This window comes from Anser brachyrhynchus (genome assembly GCF_964034855.1).
Source record: "Anser brachyrhynchus genome assembly, chromosome: 3".
Classification (NCBI taxonomy): Eukaryota; Metazoa; Chordata; class Aves; order Anseriformes; family Anatidae; genus Anser; species Anser brachyrhynchus.
In genome coordinates, this window is record NC_137696.1 from 47,827,943 (window position 1) to 47,847,699 (window position 19,757).

A 19,757-nucleotide genomic window follows, 5' to 3' on the forward strand; every position below is an offset into this window, starting at 1 on the left:
ACATTATCCTGGTTTATGTGTTCATGCAAGTCAAGCTATAAACTGGCAGATGAGTGAAATTAACTGTCTCCAGAATTCACATTCCTGTCACTTATTCAATTATTTGATCAACATAATTGCTCAGAGCAAGAGCTAATTGGAAAATGACATGCATTTACCCTCTCTGTAGAGGAAGAGAGGTTTATCGGGTATTTTACTGCAGGCAGTTTCATTACTTCCAATATTCTGGAAGAAACAAGGTTTATAATAGAGCCAGGCTCAAGCACACAAAGCTTGTTTGCTAGCCAGACACTTTCCCATCCTTAAAATAGGTCCAGTATTTTGTGGTGCAAGGGTTTGAACATGTCTATACTTCAAGTACTTTGGCACATAGGTGTGGAAGCTATAAGCCAAGTTTGCCTACAGGAGGCTACAGCACTAAATGTGTCCCTGTTTCTGTACTTCTCTGTTCATGCTGGTGCTGCACTTATACATGTCTGGTTCTGCCCAAGACCAGATCCCATCCCTGAGAGCTGATACGGATAGGAGAGTATTGATCAGCTGAAGTAAAAGAGCCTGCCAGTTGTAGGGAAGGCATGCAGTGATTTTATTGTTGTTACTGTTGTAGAAAAGACTGTAATTCCCCACCTTGCCAGCTCAAATCCTGCATCAAGACCGCAGATTGAAACACAGGTACCTTTGGAATGATATTTTTATTCCTCACCACACATGCACGGACACTTTATTATTAAAAGAAATGTAATCTAAAAAGCTGGTGCCAGAGCAGAGGGTGGGGATGGAAAGGACCAGGAGTCAGGAGACTCAAACCCTAAACCAGCCCCTGTTTCCATTATTAGCTCTAGCATTGTTTGGGGTTGGAACATTTGATTTGTTTAAGCAACAGACGAGAAAGCACTTTTCCAGGCTGAGCAGAGGGGGAGGAAGCCCATCTATCAATGCCAACAGTTTGCAACCTATTGTCTGCAGGCCCTGAGGGGACCTCCGGGTTATCTGTAGGGGAAAGGGAGCTAAGAAAATCAACCCTGTTGTCAGTTGCCTTAAATCCATGACAGATGGTCTGCACGTCCAGTGGAAAATATCAGGCAAATTAAAACTGGATAAAAACTAAAGATCCGTGGAACAATATATGTATATATATATATATTTTTCTTTCTCAATTTGATGCCTGAACAGTCTGCCAGCGCAGGCAGGACTGCAGGGGCAGCTTCCCCACCTCTGCCCTGCCCTGGGATGTGCACTGCGGTGTTTTCCTCCTGCTCTTTGTTAGCAGTTCAAGCACCAGTTTTTGGGTACTTGAAGAGCCCCCAGAAGTGGTTCACAGAGTGATGTGAAGGCTGAGAGACATGCTGTCCTGGATCTCGTCCCCTGAGCGCCAGCTGTGCTGCTAGCACTGCATAAATGGCACAGAACAGTCCTGAGAAACAAACTGTACTGCATGCAGTGTCCTAGAGCTTGGTGCTGTCTATATTTGATGAAAACTAGTTAACTATGTGAGTAACTTTTTAGTTCATCTGAGAGGAGATAAAGAAATGCGTGCAGCACAGCCTGTTCGTTCTTACACTAGGACATTTCTGATAATAGTGGAAGTGTGGTGTTCCATTTTATTATTATTACTACATATAAAGAGAATGCAAAAGTAGAAAATAAGAGACTAAAAAAGTAGCCCCACCATGGGTAGCTAGGGAGTGTGCAGTGCCTATGCAACTGTCCCACCAGTCAGCTCCTGGGGAAAGGAAAGCTCGAGCCATCGAACTACCTGTAGGCACAGGTTTGTTGTGCTGCTCTACCTGGATGCTCTGCAGTTTTGAAAATTCCTGCTCACAGCCACAATGAGCTAAAAATGAGGGATGATGCCAGGGTTTTGTATCCTGTGAGTGACTCCGGCTAGTGGACAAATAGCCCCTGAATGTGCTACTGTGACCTCTAAGCTGTGACTAATGGGATAAATCAGTAACCTGATGGCACCGCAGGACATCTCGCATGGAAAATGCAGGGCCCTTTGTCGCCAACACCAGGCACAAAGGGAAAAAAAAAAATAAAGAAGACCGGCAACGATCCGTCAGGATCCTGCAAAATCGGGGGTGGGCACTCTGCTACGGCTAGAGCAGGGGCAGCGGCTGTCGCAGGGTAGAACAGGGGGCGTCCCCACAGCTGCGGGACCCCGGCCCCGAAGCACCGCGGCGGCACCGACAGCAGGGGGCGGCCGCCGCCGCCGCAACCCGCATCCTGCAGCCCCGCAGCCCCGCAGCCCCACATCCCGACATCCCTGCATCCTGCATCCCGACATCCCTGCATCCCGACATCCCCGCATCCCGACATCCCCGCATCCTGCACCCTGCAGCCCCCCAGCCCTGCAGCAGCCCTGCAGAGCTGTGTGCATCCCTATGGCTCGCCATCCCAGCAGCTTGCAGCCCAATTTTATCCATGTCCCAGCCCAGGGCATGGGGCAGGCGCTGCTGGCACAGTGCTGCTGCTGCTCAGGGGTCCGGGTTTTATTGTGGTTTCTGTCCTCGGAGGCAAGGACAACTCTGTGACTACCAAGGTGATTGGAGTTATACTGGGGCTTCTTGCCTGAGGCCCTGTTATAAACCGTACTGGCAGAGGTGTTATTTCCTTGCTGGGAGCTGGAAAACTCTTTCGGGTGTGGGTTTGGTGCAGCCTGAGGAGACAGCTCTACAAACGTGCATGATGCAGCAGGAGATACTGGTGTGCTCCCGGTCCCATCGCTGCACAGGGCTGAGACAGGCACACAGTGTGGGTAAAATCAACAGCAGCTGCCTCTGCATCTTTTTGGTGCTACAACCTGGTACTTCACTGTAAGCTTTGTCCCCATCAGGAACAGTCCCTCCCTACGCATGGTAACAGATTTTTCTGCAGGATTTTAGCACTAGAAATGACCGCGGGAAAGCTGGTGCTTTTGTAACACCGGGACATTCTTCTTGCCGACTGTGAATTGACTTGATTGCATTTCCGCAACTGGAAAATTCAATAAACGCAGGCAGAAAAAAAATGTTTGTCCCTCCAGTTTTTGGCCTGTTGCTATCCATTTTCTTGTCCTGCTGAGCCTCGTGCTGGCAACTGCTCTCAGGAGGCCAGTGGGGTGCTTGGTCTGACAGATCCCCTCCTGCCTGGCTCACAGCAGAGCCCTGCTCACACCTGAAGCCACGGCACAGGTGTGCTGCTCCACTGCAAATATATTCCCAGTGCTCGTGTGGACTGCCTTAGCTGGAACTTCGTCCTGTTTTCTACTCAGGCACAACTATCTGCTTATTATTTTCTGTGGAGAGAAGGTACTTGAAAAAAAATAAAAATCAAGTCACAAAATGGAACAGAAAATCAAACCATGGAAAATATTTGCAGGCGAATAACAAAAATGCAGTTTGAGTCAATTGAAATATTTCATTTCAATAATTTCAAGCTTTTGTTGTTCACTTGAAAGTAAAATTATTTAAATGATAGAAGGCATTTGAATAAAAGGAAACACTATTATAAATACCAACAACATAAAAACACAATGACTTAACATTAACAATTCTTTCTTCATTGCTTTTATTTGAGAAATTTATCAGGCATGTTTTCTTCTGCTACTTTCACAAGAAAAACAATAGTTTTAAGGAATCAGTATTCCTCAATTAAAAAAGTAGTTTGCTGAGAACGCTTATCCAGAAAAAGCTGGAAGCACATAGCATTAAAAGTCTATCAGGAAGCTTTTAGCTCTAGACTGTGTTATATTTCCACTGGCATGACAGAGATGCTTACAAATTAAGTTCAAAGATGCAGCAATGGTGGAACTAAATGCGTATTTCCTGATGCCTGTGCCTATCAGCACAGGGGTGTTTAGACTGCCATTTCCAAATACAAGCTTAATTCCTTCTCATAACAAAGGGAGCAATCAAAACCCCAGTGATTCCCAAAGAGAAATCAGAGCCAGTATACTGGAGGCTTTCTCCCATCTCACTTCTGCCTGTGTTGTGTGAGGAAGAAAGATGCTTGTTGTGGATACAGCCCAGTCCCTGCCCTCCTTCAGTGAGTCAGAGTCAGCTTCTTAGGTCTTACAGATCTTAAGTCAGAATGGAAGGATGGTCTTGTGGCTTAGTATGAGGACTGTGAGTCAGAGGAGTTTATTTATAGGGAAAAAAAAAATGCTCCTTTCATTTATTAGCAGATCTCTCTAACCATCCTAAACAAGTTGCCACTAGAAAATTACAGTTGTCAGCATTTTAAAGCTGCAGAGGGAAAAAAAGAAAAACACAATCAAACAAAAAGAAGTCCAACTGACATTTGATCATTTCTGCAGCAACATTACATTTATAACCAATTGTACTGATATAAAAAAATAAAGCACCAAGGTAAATACCAGCAAAATCCTGATTTGGGTTTCAGGCCAACCCAACTCCCGCTGATTTAACTGGGAATGTTGATTAAAAACCTCAAGCTGTGACCCACAACAATTCAGCCAGGTTACTCCTGCCACTTAGGAAGGCTTGAGTTAAATTGGAAAGTGGGATACAGCCTCAGCGAGTTTATCAGCTGTGAGCAGTATGTTTGTAGGCAGATAACCTGCAAGTACCTCCCTGCTTAGCCTCAGACTCATACAGGGGATTCAATAGGTCATGCGTGTGCTGGTGGGAGATATTAAAGTCATTCAGCAAAAAATGAAAAAAAACCCACAACCCAGCTTTGGAACAATTCTTTGGAAATCAGTCATTCATTACATGCAGTTAATGATCAGTTTGTGGGTTAATAGCCAAACATGAAGTTAAGGATGATTAAAGCTTAAAACAAATTAACTGTTGGGCGACTGCAGTCAAGACAATATTCTGTTAATTTTTGATGGTTTTTCTGGATAGCCTCCCATGGAGGCTGAAGAGGGATATTTTAACTTGTCAAGGCAATAGCACCATAGCAACAAATCCTCAAGAAGCCTGTCAATTTGGTGCACAAAATCTGTTTTGCATAACACAGCTTTGATCTTTAAGTGTATTTAGCACTGCCATTTTTTTATGAATGTGGTGAAGAGGTGAAATAGGTCCCTTGTTCAAATCGGACAACTTATTACTGTCCTTTAGTTTTTGAAGGACAAGCTGTGAAGAAGCATACCTCTTTTAATGTGGAGGTCCAGTCAGGGGAAATAGGCCTTGAGCACGAGGCCATTTACCCTTGGGTTAACAGTGAAGCAAGCCACATGAGGGTTTGCAGAATCCAGCCCTTATTTTATTAAAACAAAACAAATCATATTTTTATTTGTTCAATTCCTGTTTCCCCAGGTGGGTTCCCAGGAGGACACCTCATCCTGTTGTTTTCAAGCTGTGCTTCAGGGGCATGCTGATGATTTGCATGGAGAGAAGTGGTCAGGGAAGTGGCTGGAGAAAACGCAGGTCAAGCAGGCATACCTACTTCCATGCAAACAAATAGTACAGTGAGGGAGCAGGAGTACTGAAATGCGTTGTAGGCTTGTCCAGCTTCCTTTCTGTTGTCCGTGAAAATCGCCACGGTGCCATTGTTCTTGATGGTCCTTGGTTTGTTTTCCAAAAGTATAGCTGGAAGAGAAACTGTCAGGAAACACCAGCACATCCCCACTGCCTAGAAATATAGGCAGTTGTACCTAACCATTCCTGACAGCCCCATGCATCTCACCTTGGTGGAGATGCCACGGCCCCAGCAGGCAACTGCAATATGCAGCTGTCCTTACCACTAGGCAGTTTCACCTGACATCTGTATTGAGCCTCCCTTGCTGCAATTTAAACTCATTATTTCTTGCCTTATTTGCCTCCATATGCCGTGGAGAATGGATTATCCCCCTTCTCTTCAGCCTGGCAAAGCCAAATTTTATTCAGCCCCCTGTTGCTCACACAGCCCCCATGAGGAGCAACCCATCCTTCCTTCCTTCCCTGTGCTGCCTGACAGTGAGTCACTGACGGCCAGTCTGCCCCGAAGCAGCCCAGAACAGTACCCTCTACATCTGTCCTTTTCTGCTGCATTGCTTTTATGCAATGCTGTCTTTCCATCCTCAACCACTTGCTGGAGTTGTTTCTAGCTTTGAGTCCTTCTCAAGCTCTCAGCCCTATCCCTTACAAGTATCTCATGGGATCAGCCAAAGCACATTCCTCTTTGCTCTGCACCCACTTTGCTCTTTTGCTTCCCTTCAGACTGCTGGAGGTGCGGGCTTCACAAAAGCCAGCTCCCAGAGCTGCGGGCCTGCACCATGCACATGTAAACATGCACCAGCTCCACATTAACTGGGAAATAAGATAACCCAAAGCACGAAACGAAAAAGAGCTCTGTGAATAGTCAGAACCTGGAGCTAAACAGAGATATTTTATCCTTCATGTTTTTGTGGGGATTTGTTTTGTGGGGTTGTTTTCTTTCTTTCTTTCTTTCTTTCTTTCTTTCTTTCTTTCTTTCTTTCTTTCTTTCTTTCTTTCTTTCTTTCTTTCTTTCTTTCTTTTGTTGTTAATTGTTGCTCTGGACATTTTTGTTTTATCAGATGGAGAATGACACTTAAGACCTAACTAATTTGTCCTTCTTGTCAATGGCTCTTTGTTTTCTTTTAGTTTTCTTTTCCTTATTTTTTTTTTCCCAAACCTATAATCATTTCTTTGTTCCCTCTGGCAAGCTGGCTACTAGGATCATTATATTCTTGCAAGGCAGCCTGCCTTAGACCTGGTCACACCATTATTTGTGGCAGCAGCAGCAGCAGCCAGGCTGGCAGCACGGCACGCATCCTGGGCTTTCCATGTGAGGCCCTGCACAGAAAACAGCCATGCTCTGCAAATTCAGCCCCCAAAAAACAGCAGGCAGATGCCAAGGACAGTCTGGGTAGCCTGGGGGGAACAAGGAGACAACCCTGGTCAGGAAAAGGAGGCGGCAGCCAGAGCTCAGCAGCTCTGCGTGGAGCAATTTCACAGGGGGAGGCAAGGGAGGCCTGCGTGGCTGTGAGGCCTTGGTGGCAGTGATGTGCTAATTAACAAAGAAGGCAGCGCGGCCCTGCCCGTGCTGCTAAATGGCTGGCGTGGTCCCTGGGGGAGTTTGTCCCAGAGCAAAGCAGTGCTCCTGCAGCCAGCATCCGGGCACGTTTTGGGAGCTGGGGTGGCCCAGGATGGATCACTGTGGTTTGGGTGCAGCTCCTGCTCTGTGGGGACGAGAGCTTATCCCTCTGAGGGCGGCTGGTCACATGGAGGGAACAGTTCGGGGGCTGAAAACCTTCCCTGGGCTGTCTGGCATGATGATCAGTCTTTTAGCTACTGGTTCATCATCCGCCTCTGCTCTTGTATCATGCTCATCACTATGGGGTCAGGGACAGTGAGTACAGAACATCCGCGTTCACACATTGAGGCTTTAGCCAAGAGTTTCATCTGAAAATGCACTCTTTTAGCTATAACCTTATTTTGAGATTTTTATAAGCACTACCATTTTTTTTTTTTTGATAACTGAAAAGTCACAATGGGACCCTTTTCCAAAGCTCCTTAGCATTGCCCAGGGCAAGCTCCTAGGCACGTTTGGAGGAGCCCCCTGCACACCTCGGGTGCAGGTTCGCCGCAGCCTTGCCCCAAGCAGCGCAGCTGCAGAGAGCTGGTGGCTGGATTAGGGCTGAGCCCACCCTGGGCTGTAACCCAGGGATAAGGGCTGGGCCATATGGATGCAGGCTGTGAGCCTTCAGCTGCGTTTACACCAGCCTTTTGTTCTTCCCGTCTCACCTCTGGCTGACACCTGCGTGCCTCCTACGTGGAGGCAATATCCGCGCCTTGCAGCCAGGGCCCACTGCGCACACAGGGTGGGGAGGCAAAATTGGATCCTGCCGAGGAGGTGAAACCTGCTTGTGGCCTTTCCCTAATTGCTGTTATCCTTGCTGAGTCTTCTCCTTGCTCGGCACCCGCCTCTGGTAGCAAAGTTGTTTTTCAACCATTATCAAAACAATTTAAAAGCAAAAAGGAAACTTGGCAAAATGAAAACTACCAAGAACAACAACAAAAAATCCTCCCAAGAAATCTGGGCCTCATCCACTCTTCTGTTAATTAGCCTTAATGAAAACAATAAAGCCAGAAAGCAAAGCAAAAGTCAATGGAGGTAATTGGGACGGGCTGCTGGAAAAGCAGGAGCTCTGGGAAATGGGGAGATGGCTGCAGCATCACCTCGCAGAGAGCCCCAGATTCCTGGGTTCTGTGCCTCCCTGAGTCCTATTTCACACCAGATCAGACCAGGTGGGGTAATTATTGCAGCTGTATTTTGTGCTGTTTAATAGGTTGTTCTTCCTCAGCTGCTTTTGGGACACAGCAGCACTAGCAGGGAGTGTTCCTGCAGGCATGGCGCGGTTAAACTCACCCAAGCAAGCAAACAGCCCTCTGGAAGAACTCGCTCAGTGCTTCTGCCTGTTCATTTTCATTGAAAAATTTCTGAGGACAACAGTAGCACTTTATAAAGCACGTGTATAGATAAAAAAGCTTTTGGACTTCTTCCTCCTCCTCTCTACTAAATACTTTGCTGCCTCTTTTGCATTGCCATTCCTATTGACGTAAGCTGAAGATAAGAAACGTTTGCCTGTGGTGCCTCGTTCAGTTTTCCACGTGTGGCTTCTGTGCTGATTTGCCCTGTGTCTCTGCTGAGGTTTCAATCCACTTTCGACCAAAAGCATCAGGGTCCTTGCTTGGCTTATCATACCAACACAGCTGGCAACCTGTTAATCTCCCACTCCCAGTGCCTTTACTTCAGTGGGAAAGCTCTGCATATTAGTGGTTTGCATTTATAGCTAACAGAATCGGGCACTCAAAGCCCCTCTCCTTCACTCTTAGAGCAGAGGAGCTGCAACCTTTTCGTCCCTCTTGCTCTGATACTCTTTCGAAGGCATGGAGAGCCTTACAGCAGTGGGAGAAGTAGCTTTGCATTGTAGAGGCCTGCTGGTAGCAACCCTTTGGAAGCCCAGCTGAACGCTGAGGCACGGGGAGGTCTGTTTGCTCTGCACTGGGTGAATCCTGGCCTTTACTTTCCTGTCTTAGTTTTGCCATGCAGCACAGAGAAGCCGTGGCTCTTCTCCTCTGCTCGGCTGTGGAAGCCGTCCCACAGTGCACCTCTGGGCTGTAAGTAGGGCAGTGATCAGGGAAGCACAGCCTGCTCACTTTCAATAAAACCGACACTTGTGCTGGATTGTTCCGAGTCTTTTAATCCCCACCAACAAGATCCTAGCAACTGCTTTCAGGAAAGGTCGTTAAAAGTGGAAAGGGAGAGGTTTCTCAGCAGTTGGCATGGGCTTCATCCAAGTCTGACACTGAGAGGAAACGGCCAGCTCCAAAGGAGATAGCACGAGGAGCAACCATCATTTTTCAGACTTTAAAAGTAACCAACTAAAAATGTCTGGGCCAAATTGCCCGTGCAGGCATGGCCACATGGCCCTGCTGGTGGGGGCAAGCTTCATGTGGGAGGGTGGGCGCAGAGGTGAGAGCAGGAGCATCCCTCAGAGCAGAGGGGTCTCTGTGCCCCATCACCTCCCAGCACTGGTGGCAGAGGTCAAGCCCCCTGCTAGGAAGCTGGTCACCCCCTGTGAGATGTGGGCACCTGCAAGGATGTGTATGGCCCACCGCAAGGTGCCCTCGGAGGTATCCATGGTGGTGAGGAGGGGAAAAGCACTGATCTCTGTTCACACTGGCTGGTGACTATTTCAGGCTCACCTGGGCATATTTCATAAGCACCCTAAGATGGCAGTCAGAATCATATTATTATTACTAGGGATCGGGAGCATGGTGGGCTAGGAGCTGTTTTGAGGGTCCACATGGGGAACTGGTAAGGTTGTGGCAGCTAAAAAAAAGCTACTAAAGGGCTTCACATACAGGCCCATGGGCAGTGGGGCAAAAAGCATCCATGCTGCAGATACAGTGCCTGTTTTCAGTGCTAGCTGCTCTGCCTCAGCTCCTCAGGGATATGTGTCCAACCTAGGTGTCATTTCCCCCTCAGTTCTCTCCTCTGCCACTCTCGCCATCACCCACCGACGTGCAGGACACTGCCAAAGCACACTTTCTTCTCCTCTCCTCTCTCCTCCCGAGCTGTCTGGCTTGGTGCTGGGATTTACCTCCCTCTCTCCAGATCGTGTCTGCAACCTGGGGCTCCTGGGGCAGAAATAGCATGGCGTGTTATAAGTCCTTGTGAGCAGGAGCACAGTGAAATGCAAAATGTCACAGGGCAGTCAGAAGCAAGGCAGGCTCAGTTCCTTCATTCAGATGTGTGGCAAAAGTGAAAGCTTTTGCTATTTTTCTTACTGGGACATTTCTCTGTCACCACCAAGATCTTACCCAGCCTATCCCCATCAGTGCCCAGGTGGCCTGCGGGGGCCACTGCTCTGTCCCTGCTCAGAGCATGGCCAGCGTGCCCAGAGGGGTGTGGGACAGCCCTGGGGTGACAAGGGGCTTCAGGACAAGCAAACTAAGGGGTGGCCATACAGGACATGGAGCACCTTCCCGCAGCAGTGGCCCGAGATGGGCTGGAAAGAACGTCAAAAGTGAGATAAAGGGATCACCTCCCACGGCGATTCCCCTGCAGAGGCACTGCAGATAGGAGGCTAGGGTTAATTTGTTTTCTGAATTAATTAGGAATTTGGGAGGCTCGAAGCAATTGTGCTTTGTTTTGTTTTGTATTATTTTGTTTTCAGGTTTATCTCAACAAGCCTTTTTGCCTTTGAGCTTGCATTAGCGTCTTCTCAATCAGAGTTTAGCTTGAGGGGTGAGGAGAGATTATTGTGTTAATAATGTGTGCTGCTTACTGATCCCTTTCCCCAGGTAGTGAAAACTTGCCTGAGATCGATATCTTGGGTGATGAAAATGTTCTTTAAAAAAGCCCTGGCAAAAATAAATATATATATATATTTACGGGTTTTAATTACAAATGAAATACATAATAAAAACAGTAACATCTTGTACTTCCCTAGCCTTTTTCCCTCCTGCTTCCCAAAAGGCAGCCTCAAAAGCACTTCTCTGGAGTCAGAGCAGGTCAGATCTGCCCTTTAAACAAGCTCCTTTTTCTTTCCCAGCTGGTTGCCCTCTCTTTGCTCCCTCCTGCTTCCCCTTTCTCTCCTTCCCACCTCCCCAGCCATCGGCCAGCTCAGCAACGTCGCCACAATCCCGCTCTTTGGAAAAAGAAGGGGTGCATCATAGATGGCTTTTTTCCAGGCTGAGAGTTTGCTCCTCTCACAAAGAACAGGATCTCGGTGACGGCCCCGCAGAGCAGGCTGTACCCTTCCCCTTGCACTAGCAGCAGTGCATCACGTCATGCTCGGAGTGCGCCGCCTCACTCCCGTGCCTCTCTCCGTGTCAGGCTTTTCAAGTTTCTACAGTAAAAAAAAAAAAAGAAAAAAAAAAGGAAAAGAAAGCTTTCATTCTACAAGGCCAGCACCCAGTTTGTATTTTTTATATCACAGGGAAAATGATAAGCCAGGATATAACAATGACCTACTTCACGTCTTGATAAAATAATTTCCTCTGTCTGTCATTTTTCTCGAAGAATAATATTTGACTAACACGAGCATGGAAGATAGGGCAGGAGCTTTTCTGTGAACTGATAATGGACCAGATTCAGCCCCGAGACAGACAGCGGCCCCCCTGTTGACCTACGTGGAGCTAAGCCTGTTTATCCTGCGGCTCAGAGCTCGGAAAACAACCGCGTTAAAACCTGCGAGATGTGTGCGTGCGATAGGGCCGTGGCCCAAAGCTTCGGCGACAGCGGCTATCAGCGGCAGCATCCCTTCGGGACCAGCCCTCAGCCCACCGCCAGCACCGGGGGCTGCTCGGACTTGCTGCTGCGGTGCGGGCGGGCACCCCCCTGCAAAACAATGGGTTAGATCATCCTCTGCACAAAAGGCTTCTGTGTTCGGTAGGGCACATTACGGTATGGCACAACCATGCAGCTCCGAGCCCGCTCCCGCCCCCCGTCCCCGAAACAATGCGGACAGTTATAGTCATCTCCCACCTACGGGAGTCCTCCTCGTCTTTGTGCATCCTTGCTCTGAACGAGGCCTCGTTGCAGCACTGATACGGGATGGGGAATTGCTGTTTGCTGCTGCAGGTAAGGGGTGGCAACGCTCAGCCAGCCTCGTGCCCACAGCTGGTGTGTATTCCATCCCGGTGTCGGAGATGGCAGCACGTCTGCTCGCCCTCGGTTGGCACATCAGCCAGAATGGACAGAAACTCATCTGCTGTCGTGCCTTCAGCATGCCCTGACACACCGATGGCCAAAGCTGAGATATTTACTGCATGCTGACTTCCAGCATCGCGTGCACTAACAAGGCACACGTGCACTAACACGGTTCTTCCACTGCACGTGCCTTTCTTAACCTGGTCTCGTCTTCTGCAGAAACGTGGCTATGTCTACGCTCAGAACCATAAGGAACAACACGGACCGAGCTGAGACCCTGGGCTGCAACACGGGCTCAGCCCAGCCCCACGACCAGCACCACGGGACCCCACAGGCTCTGCCGCACAAGAACGGCACCTCCCCGCTTCGTGCTGCCCCGCACTCGGGCCGTTACCGCGACACGAGGCCCGCGGCACCCCACGGCCGCTCCTTCAGCACGTGCCCAGCGCAGCCGCCGCCCCCCCCCCCGCTCCCGCTGCCGGCCCCGCTCCGCCACCGGGCGCCCTCCCCGCCGGCCCGCGGACCCCCCAAGGAAGGCGGCGATGGGCGGGGCCTCCCCGCCGCGCCCCCTCCTCCCCAACCAATAGCAGCGCGCGGCGGGGCGGGCTGACCAATGAGCGCGCGGCGGCCGCGAGCCGGCCTGGTTGCGCTGCAGCGCCCCCTATCGGTAGCGCCGCGCCGCGCCGCGCCGGGCGGTGCCGGCGGCCCCTCCCCGCCCCAGCCATGTCACGCGGCGCCGCGGGGCCGCCGGCCGCGACTCGGTAGCGCGGGGCGAGGCGGGCGCAGCGCAGCCGGGCTCGCTGCCTCCCTCCCTCCCTCCCTCCCTGCTCCGGGGCTGGCTTCGCGGCGGCCGCGCCGCTCCTGCCGGCCCGCCGGGGCCCCGCACCGCCTGCTCGCCACCTCCTTCTCCTCGTCGTCCTCGTCCCGCCGCTCCCCCGGCGGCGGTGCCGGGCCGGCCGCCCCCCGGATGCCGCCGCAGCAGGAGGGCGATGCGGGCTACATCGGCAAGCCGGTGGCCGGCGGCTGCGAGGTGCCGCCGGTGCCCCCGCGCAGGGTGCGCAGCGGCCGGGCGGCGGCGGCGCTCGGGGCGGCGCTGGGCGGCCGCTGCCGGGGGGCGGCGGGGAGCGGGGCCGGGAGCGGGGCCGGGGCCGGGAGCGGAGCCGGAGCCGGGGCCGGGAGCGAGCCGCGGCGCAGCATCAAGTGCGTGCTGGTGGGGGACGGCGCCGTGGGCAAGACCAGCCTGGTGGTGAGCTACACCACCAACGGGTACCCCACCGAGTACATCCCCACCGCCTTCGACAACTTCTCCGGTAAGGACGGGGGGCGCCGGGGGGGGCTCGGGAGCTGGGCGAAAAGTTTGAGCCTGCCCCGAGGTTGTGTCCCTGCCAGCCCGGCTGCGGTGAGGCTTCGCTCCTTCCTCTGCCCTCCAGCCGCTCCGGTTTTTGTGCTGGGGGCGTCCCGAGAGCATGGAAGGGGATAAGGAGCTCAATCCCGGGCAGCGGGAGCCTTCCCCTCTCCTTTTTTTTTTTCTTTATTAATGGAAAATGTGCGAAGTTGGACTCACCACGCTTTCCCCCTCCTCTCTCCCCCAAGCTGTTGTGTCTGTGGACGGCAAGCCGGTGAGACTGCAGCTCTGCGACACGGCCGGGCAGGTCGGTGGAGCCGCGTACTCGGTTCAAGTGACAGCGGGAGGGGACGAGTGGGTGGCCGGGGAGTCCTGATAGCGACTTCGTGGCTTTGAGCATCCTGTTAAACCGCCGCCCTTCTCCCTCGTTCTCCGCCCGCTGCTTTGCCTGGGGTCTGCTACGGGGTGGGGGGATGCACAGGTTGCGGCTCCGCACGGGGACCGGGCACGGCTGCCGCTCTGCTGTGCCTGGCCGGAAAGCTGAAAGGTCTGGGGATTCAGGGCTCTCGGTTTTTCTCCTTGAGAGGTTGTCACTGGCTTTGTTTTTTAGCTAAATAGCTCCGGATTTAAGAATGAGGGTGTTTGGAACAAAGCATTCACAGCTGTAGGTGTGCGCAGATGGACACTGCACTTTTAAAGGGGCAGGAGCTGAAGGGAGAAAAAAATCCTATTTGGTGTTATCTGTGGAGTCTTCACGTTTGCCATTCCCACCCCTAAGACGTGCTGCTGCCCCTAACCTGACTAACTCCCGCAGGGCTGAGGGTGGCTAGTGCCTCTCAGCTCCTAGTTTGCCTGCTAAGAGAACCTGTTTCTTGTATTTTCTGCACGCCCCTTGCTGGTAACACCCTGAGCAGTGTGCAGCGCTGCTTGGGAGGGGTTGAGTCGGGACTGCTAAAAGTGTTTTGCTACCGAATTCGCCTTTGAAGGCGATAGGAGCTGGGTTCGTGAACAGCTTTGTGGATCTGGGTCTGTGCCTTCACCGAAACCACATGGAAAAATCTCAGTGGCCTTAACATACAAACCTATTTAGATGGGTTGTAGCTGGGCGCTCCCCTTAGTAAAGGAGCTCGAAGGGCTGCACAGCCCTAGCAGCAGCGTAGGACTGTTTCATCTGCCCTGCAAACCACAGTTAAAAGCCTGCAAGCAGCCTTCTGCAGGTGATGGTACGAAGTGAGATAGCAGAAGTGAGCACTGGTGTTAAGCCCTGCCGGAGTGACGTGGTGGCTGGGTGTGCCCACAACCAGAGTGTGGCGGCTGAACGCACGGCGGTGGCAGGGTGACAGCCGGTGGGAGGGCAGTGCCCAGGGCAAGGCAGCCACCGGTGGCAGGAGGGAGCGGCGGGTCCGGTGGCCTCTCGCCTTTGCTGCTCTGAGTGGTCGAGGTGTTCGCTCTGTGTGTCCCAGAGCAGCCGGAACGGGGGATTTGCTTCCTTAGAAACTGAGGGGCTACCTGCAGTAATAGAAATTGTCTTGAATAAAAGGTACCTGGCTGGGCACTTTGTCAAAACCGTGCTGCAGTGAGATTGGTGCTGAAATCCGCAGCTGAAAAATTGTAGATATTTCGGTGTCAGCAGCCTAAAAAGGTGTAGAGTCCCTGCAGTTTGTGCACTACCATCGAAACCGTAGGAGTGCACTTGGAATATAAAGGGCATTATTTCATCTGGGTAGAAACCCTTAAGATCTGGGTTTGGCTTTCAAGCCTATTGAATCGAGCCTCGTTGAGGTTTCTCACGTTGCAAGGAGAGGCAATTACGTGGCGAGGTGCCTTTCCGCAAATGGTCCTGTCCTTCAGTGCTGCAGCTCACTAAACGCCGAGTTTCTCTCAAGCCAAATGGTGACAGCCTGGTTTCCTGTGAGGCTTAATCTGGGAATCAAGAGAGCTAATGAAGCTTGCTTTCTTGACTCGTGTTTTATAAATTGCTGTCTCTCTGAGAGTTACTGCTGGAAGAAATGCATTCGAGTGGAACAAGACTTCAGAGGCTTCCAGTGGGCTTTAAACTGCATATCCTGGGCCTTCAGAGGCTTTAGAGCAAAATTTCGCATCTTGAAAATTAACATGTGACTTGCAATTCAGCAGTAAAACGCTGGCACCGGAGAGATGTTTTCAGCTGTGTTTGTTCTTTGCACTTTAAATTCAGAGCTTTTGAGAACACGGTCCATTTTAATTAAAATGTCACCGCCGCTGAGGCAAATCCTACCTGTTCAGGCTGCTAGTGTTACCCTGCTTTTATCCTGCTGTCAGCATAAAGGCAGGCTGCATGGAGTTAACCCTTGCTTGTTGCTGCATTCTTGCTTGTTGCTGCATTCTTCGCTAGCTGCTGCCTGTGGCAGAGTCCTTTGTTACCTTTAGGTGCCTGGCTTCCTTGTGGCAACCTCCTGAAGCTGAAAAAGGGCTTTGCTTTGCTGGAGTTTGCTCTTAAAGGAGGAGGGAAGGAGGAAAAAAAAAGAACAGGTAGCACTGGGAGGCCTATTTGCAGTTTGTTTGATGTGGCATGGGTGGGAGGGAAAGGTAAAGCTCTTATTCCATGCCATTGGCATGTTAAGCCTGCGCATTGTGATTCCTTATTGCTGCCATCAGATCTAAATCCCTGGGCACAATGGCAGGGAAATTATTCCCATCTCCTGGAGGATGTTGTTAAGTAGGCGCCGGTTTAAAAAATGTTTCCGGCAGGGAAATCTCAGCCAGGTGGGGAAACCAGCACCTTCCTTCCATGTGCCTGATAGTGGCAGGGTGTCCACAGGCTGGCAGCTGCGCAGGGCCAGACCTCAGGCTTAGCACACGTGGCTGCTGCTACTGATGCACCTTGTCCTCTGGCCTGGGTGCTAAGGTCTCTCAGGATGGCAGGAGGTGAGCCTCAGCTTCTCCAAGCATCAGCAGTGGGCTTGAGCTGGGAGCGTCTCGGGGAATCCTCCAGCGCTGTTTCTGCCGGGTGCTAACACGATGTTGTTCTGTGCAGGATGAATTTGACAAGCTCAGGCCTCTGTGCTACACCAACACGGACATCTTCCTGCTGTGCTTCAGCGTCGTCAGCCCCTCGTCCTTCCAGAACGTGAGTGAGAAGTGGGTTCCCGAAATCCGGTGCCACTGCCCCAAGGCGCCCATCATCCTGGTGGGGACGCAGTCGGACCTCCGGGAGGACGTCAAAGTTCTCATCGAGCTGGACAAGTGCAAAGAGAAGCCCGTCTCGGAGGAGGCTGCGAAGCTCTGTGCCGAGGAAATAAAAGCCGCGTCCTACATCGAGTGCTCGGCTTTGACTCAGAAAAACCTCAAGGAGGTCTTTGATGCGGCCATCGTGGCTGGGATTCAGTACTCGGATACCCAGCAGCAACCAAAGAAATCCAAGTGTAGGACTCCAGACAAAATGAAAAACCTCTCCAAATCCTGGTGGAAAAAATACTGCTGTTTTGTATAGGAATCGCGAGGACCCGAGCGCTGCTCTGAGGACATCAAATAGAGGCTATATTAGCTCAACTCTCATTCTGTGTCGTCCCGGGTGTATAGTGTAGATCTGTATGTATGTGTATATGTTGCTACTGGATATCACGGTTGCCCTTGCGAGGGCAGCAGAAGGATTTGTAGTTAAATGATTGCTATGAATCAGGAGTTCCGTGACTAAATAATCTTTCATTAAGGAAGAAGCGCACACCGTGTGTCTGTGAGGTTAGAAGGATTTGCCCGAAGGATCTGACTTGTGTCACCATCTGTACGCTACGGGGAGGAGCAAACCGGAGCCCTTCGCTGCGAGGGCTGTGCAGCAGAGACGTGTGAGTGACTGTGGAAGCGTGGAGCCCAGACGGTCAAAGGGAAAGATAACACTGTGCCTCCTAATGGACGTTTTTAGCTTTAAAAACCCACTCCTCTCTTCTCCGTGTCTTCCCAAACCAACACTCTTAGGGATTGCTTTAAAAAGGGTATGCAAGAGGTGTCATCTATACACAAATGCCACGGCTGGAAAGGTCACAAATACACCTTCAGCGTGCTGCGAGGGAACCCGATACATTACAGCACTGACATCTCATTTGTCACCTCCTGACTTGAAAGTCGTTTCTGTCCTTGTCCCCCTCTCCTTCCCAGGAAGTCAGGCGGAAGCGTTACCGAGCCTCAGCCACCGCCCTGGGTAGTAGCGGGCTCCTCTATTTATGCAGACGTGGTGGCAGTTCATCCGTTTCAGCTGAAAGGAATGTAAATGCTGTTGTGGTTTTTTTTTTATTATTATTATTTTAAAGAGAAGTATCAAATATCTGTGCAGCACCACCACCAACTGCATTTGTTTTCAAGTCTACAGCCAATTATTTCCTAATGCCCCTCCTTACCTTTAAGGCTGATAAACAAATAACAGATCAGGCAAATCAAGATGATAACAAACTGGAATCTGGAAACTGAGGCTGCTGTGTCCTCTTCACCATGCTGCTTTCAACCAAGTTAATGTTTCCCTTCTAAAGGCAACAGTTGTTTGTCGTTGAATCTTGTCCAAGCTCATGCTGGGGAAATTGGCTTAGGCCACCCTGGAAATTTAGCTGATAACATTTTCCCACATCAGTCCAACAAGTTAAAGTGAAACTTGCCTAAAATGTAGCTGGGTGATCAACATAATGGAGAACTGAGTATGATCTTCCATCTGACTAAATCCGATTCCTACTAGACTAAGCCTAATTCCAGCTCCTGTGGGTTTGAGAGACTGGAGGGGTAACGTGACTCTCTGCAAGAATTGGTATTTTAACTTATTCTGCAGAGGACATTTAGTCTGTGCTGTCTGTCTGTCTTTTTATGGCCCTGACTACTTTTTTTTTTTTCTTTCCTAGGTATTTCAAGATCAGATTATATTCTATTTTTTTTCCTTTGGCCGTAGCCTTAAAGTGACCTTTTCATAGTCTTAAACTGAACAGCAGTTGCAGAAAGCCGGAACCTTTTTTCATTGTAAATGAATCAATGCATGATATCAAGAGGAACTGTGGAAGCCATCTAAATTGATAAAGCTGACCACAGTTTACCTACTGGCCCATTAAATAAAATGACACTATGTAAATGGATTCTGGGGTGTATTGGCATAAGCTCCACAGACAGTGTTTTTTTTCTTCCACTACAGCAAAATGAGCGCAGAATGGATAATGTTCCATGGCTGAGAACTTGAAAATGGAATGGAAATCTTTACATAGGGCCTGATTCAATAAAAACGTGTTGGCTTCTGCACTGGAACAGCCTGCAAAAGCAGTTTCCATAGCACAGAAGCTGGATGCATTTAGCTTTGTTGCATCTGGTTCGTAATGGTTTAATGTTTACTGGTCATGAAGTTAACATCTGAGCCTTTATATTTCTTATTCTAATGCATTGACAGGATTTCAGATACACAGTCATACCGTCATCTTGGAGAAAAATGCAAAGCCAGACTTCTCTTGGGTGCTTTACTTCTCTGTAAAATGGTCTCAGTTGATCAAAAATGTGGGGTTTAGAAGGAGACAGGCTAAAATCTGAACAACTCCCATTTGCAAAAATAACACAATTTTTTCTGCAAGGTCATACTGCTTTGTATCATGCCGTACTGGAAGCAGTAGGTTATATTTTATAAGCAGCCTGTTTCATAGTCTGGAGTAGCATTACTTTTAAATGTAGCCAGCTGTGACTGTTTCTGAAAATGTGATGTATATACAACTTGTTATAGCCCTTTACTAGGTGTATGTAAACTGAGGTCTAATAACTTTACGAATACTGCTCTACACGGGGCTACACAGGGTCTAGGTTTTAGAAATATTACTTTTAAAATTGCCTGTGTTTTACAAGCGCGATTGAGGGGGAGATGTCTCTATGTAGTCTATAATCTGATGTGCCTTATGAAAAAAAAAACAACTGTCTTCTGTTTTCTACGTGTAGGCTATATTCTGAAAGAAATATTTCATGTGAGAGTGATATAAATGAGATATTTGGAAATAAATGCTCATCTGTGTATGCGTCTGCCTCTGCTGCCCACTCTGAGGAGGCCGGGAGGGCGCGGGCGGGCTCCTTGCTCCTGGACCCCGAAACCTGGGGTGTGGAGCAGGAGGAACACAGAGACAGGGAGAGCTGGGTACACTGAGACTGGTGTAATATTTCCCACTCGTGTTGCTCCCTGCACACCCTGGGGAGCTGGAGAGGGCATTTTGGAAGAGCAGAGCCCATTCCCTCCTCTTGGCACTAAGTATCCTCTCCGCCCCTACCCACTGAGCACCCAGAGCCCACCGCTGCCACATCCCGGTGCAAAAAC

The 19,757-nt window shown here is 50.1% G+C and overlaps 1 protein-coding gene and 1 long non-coding RNA gene across 2 annotated transcripts; one reads left to right on the plus strand and one right to left on the minus strand.

Moving 5' to 3' along the window:
- Positions 1-6,389: 6,389 nt before the first annotated feature.
- Positions 6,390-12,694, minus strand: LOC308192367. The gene is made up of 2 exons (XR_013948755.1): positions 11,437-12,694; positions 6,390-11,311 (listed from the first exon to the last, which is right to left on the minus strand). It is a non-coding gene; the product is annotated as an uncharacterized lncRNA (long non-coding RNA).
- A 228-nt stretch (positions 12,695-12,922) lies between these two features.
- RHOU (ras homolog family member U) lies at positions 12,923-19,448 on the plus strand. Its single transcript, XM_080585864.1, has 3 exons — positions 12,923-13,424; positions 13,708-13,766; positions 16,476-19,448. Exons 1-3 carry the CDS (start codon positions 13,082-13,084, stop codon positions 16,929-16,931), a joined length of 858 nt encoding a protein of 285 aa, XP_080441990.1. The 5' UTR covers positions 12,923-13,081; the 3' UTR covers positions 16,932-19,448.
- Positions 19,449-19,757: the final 309 nt, after the last annotated feature.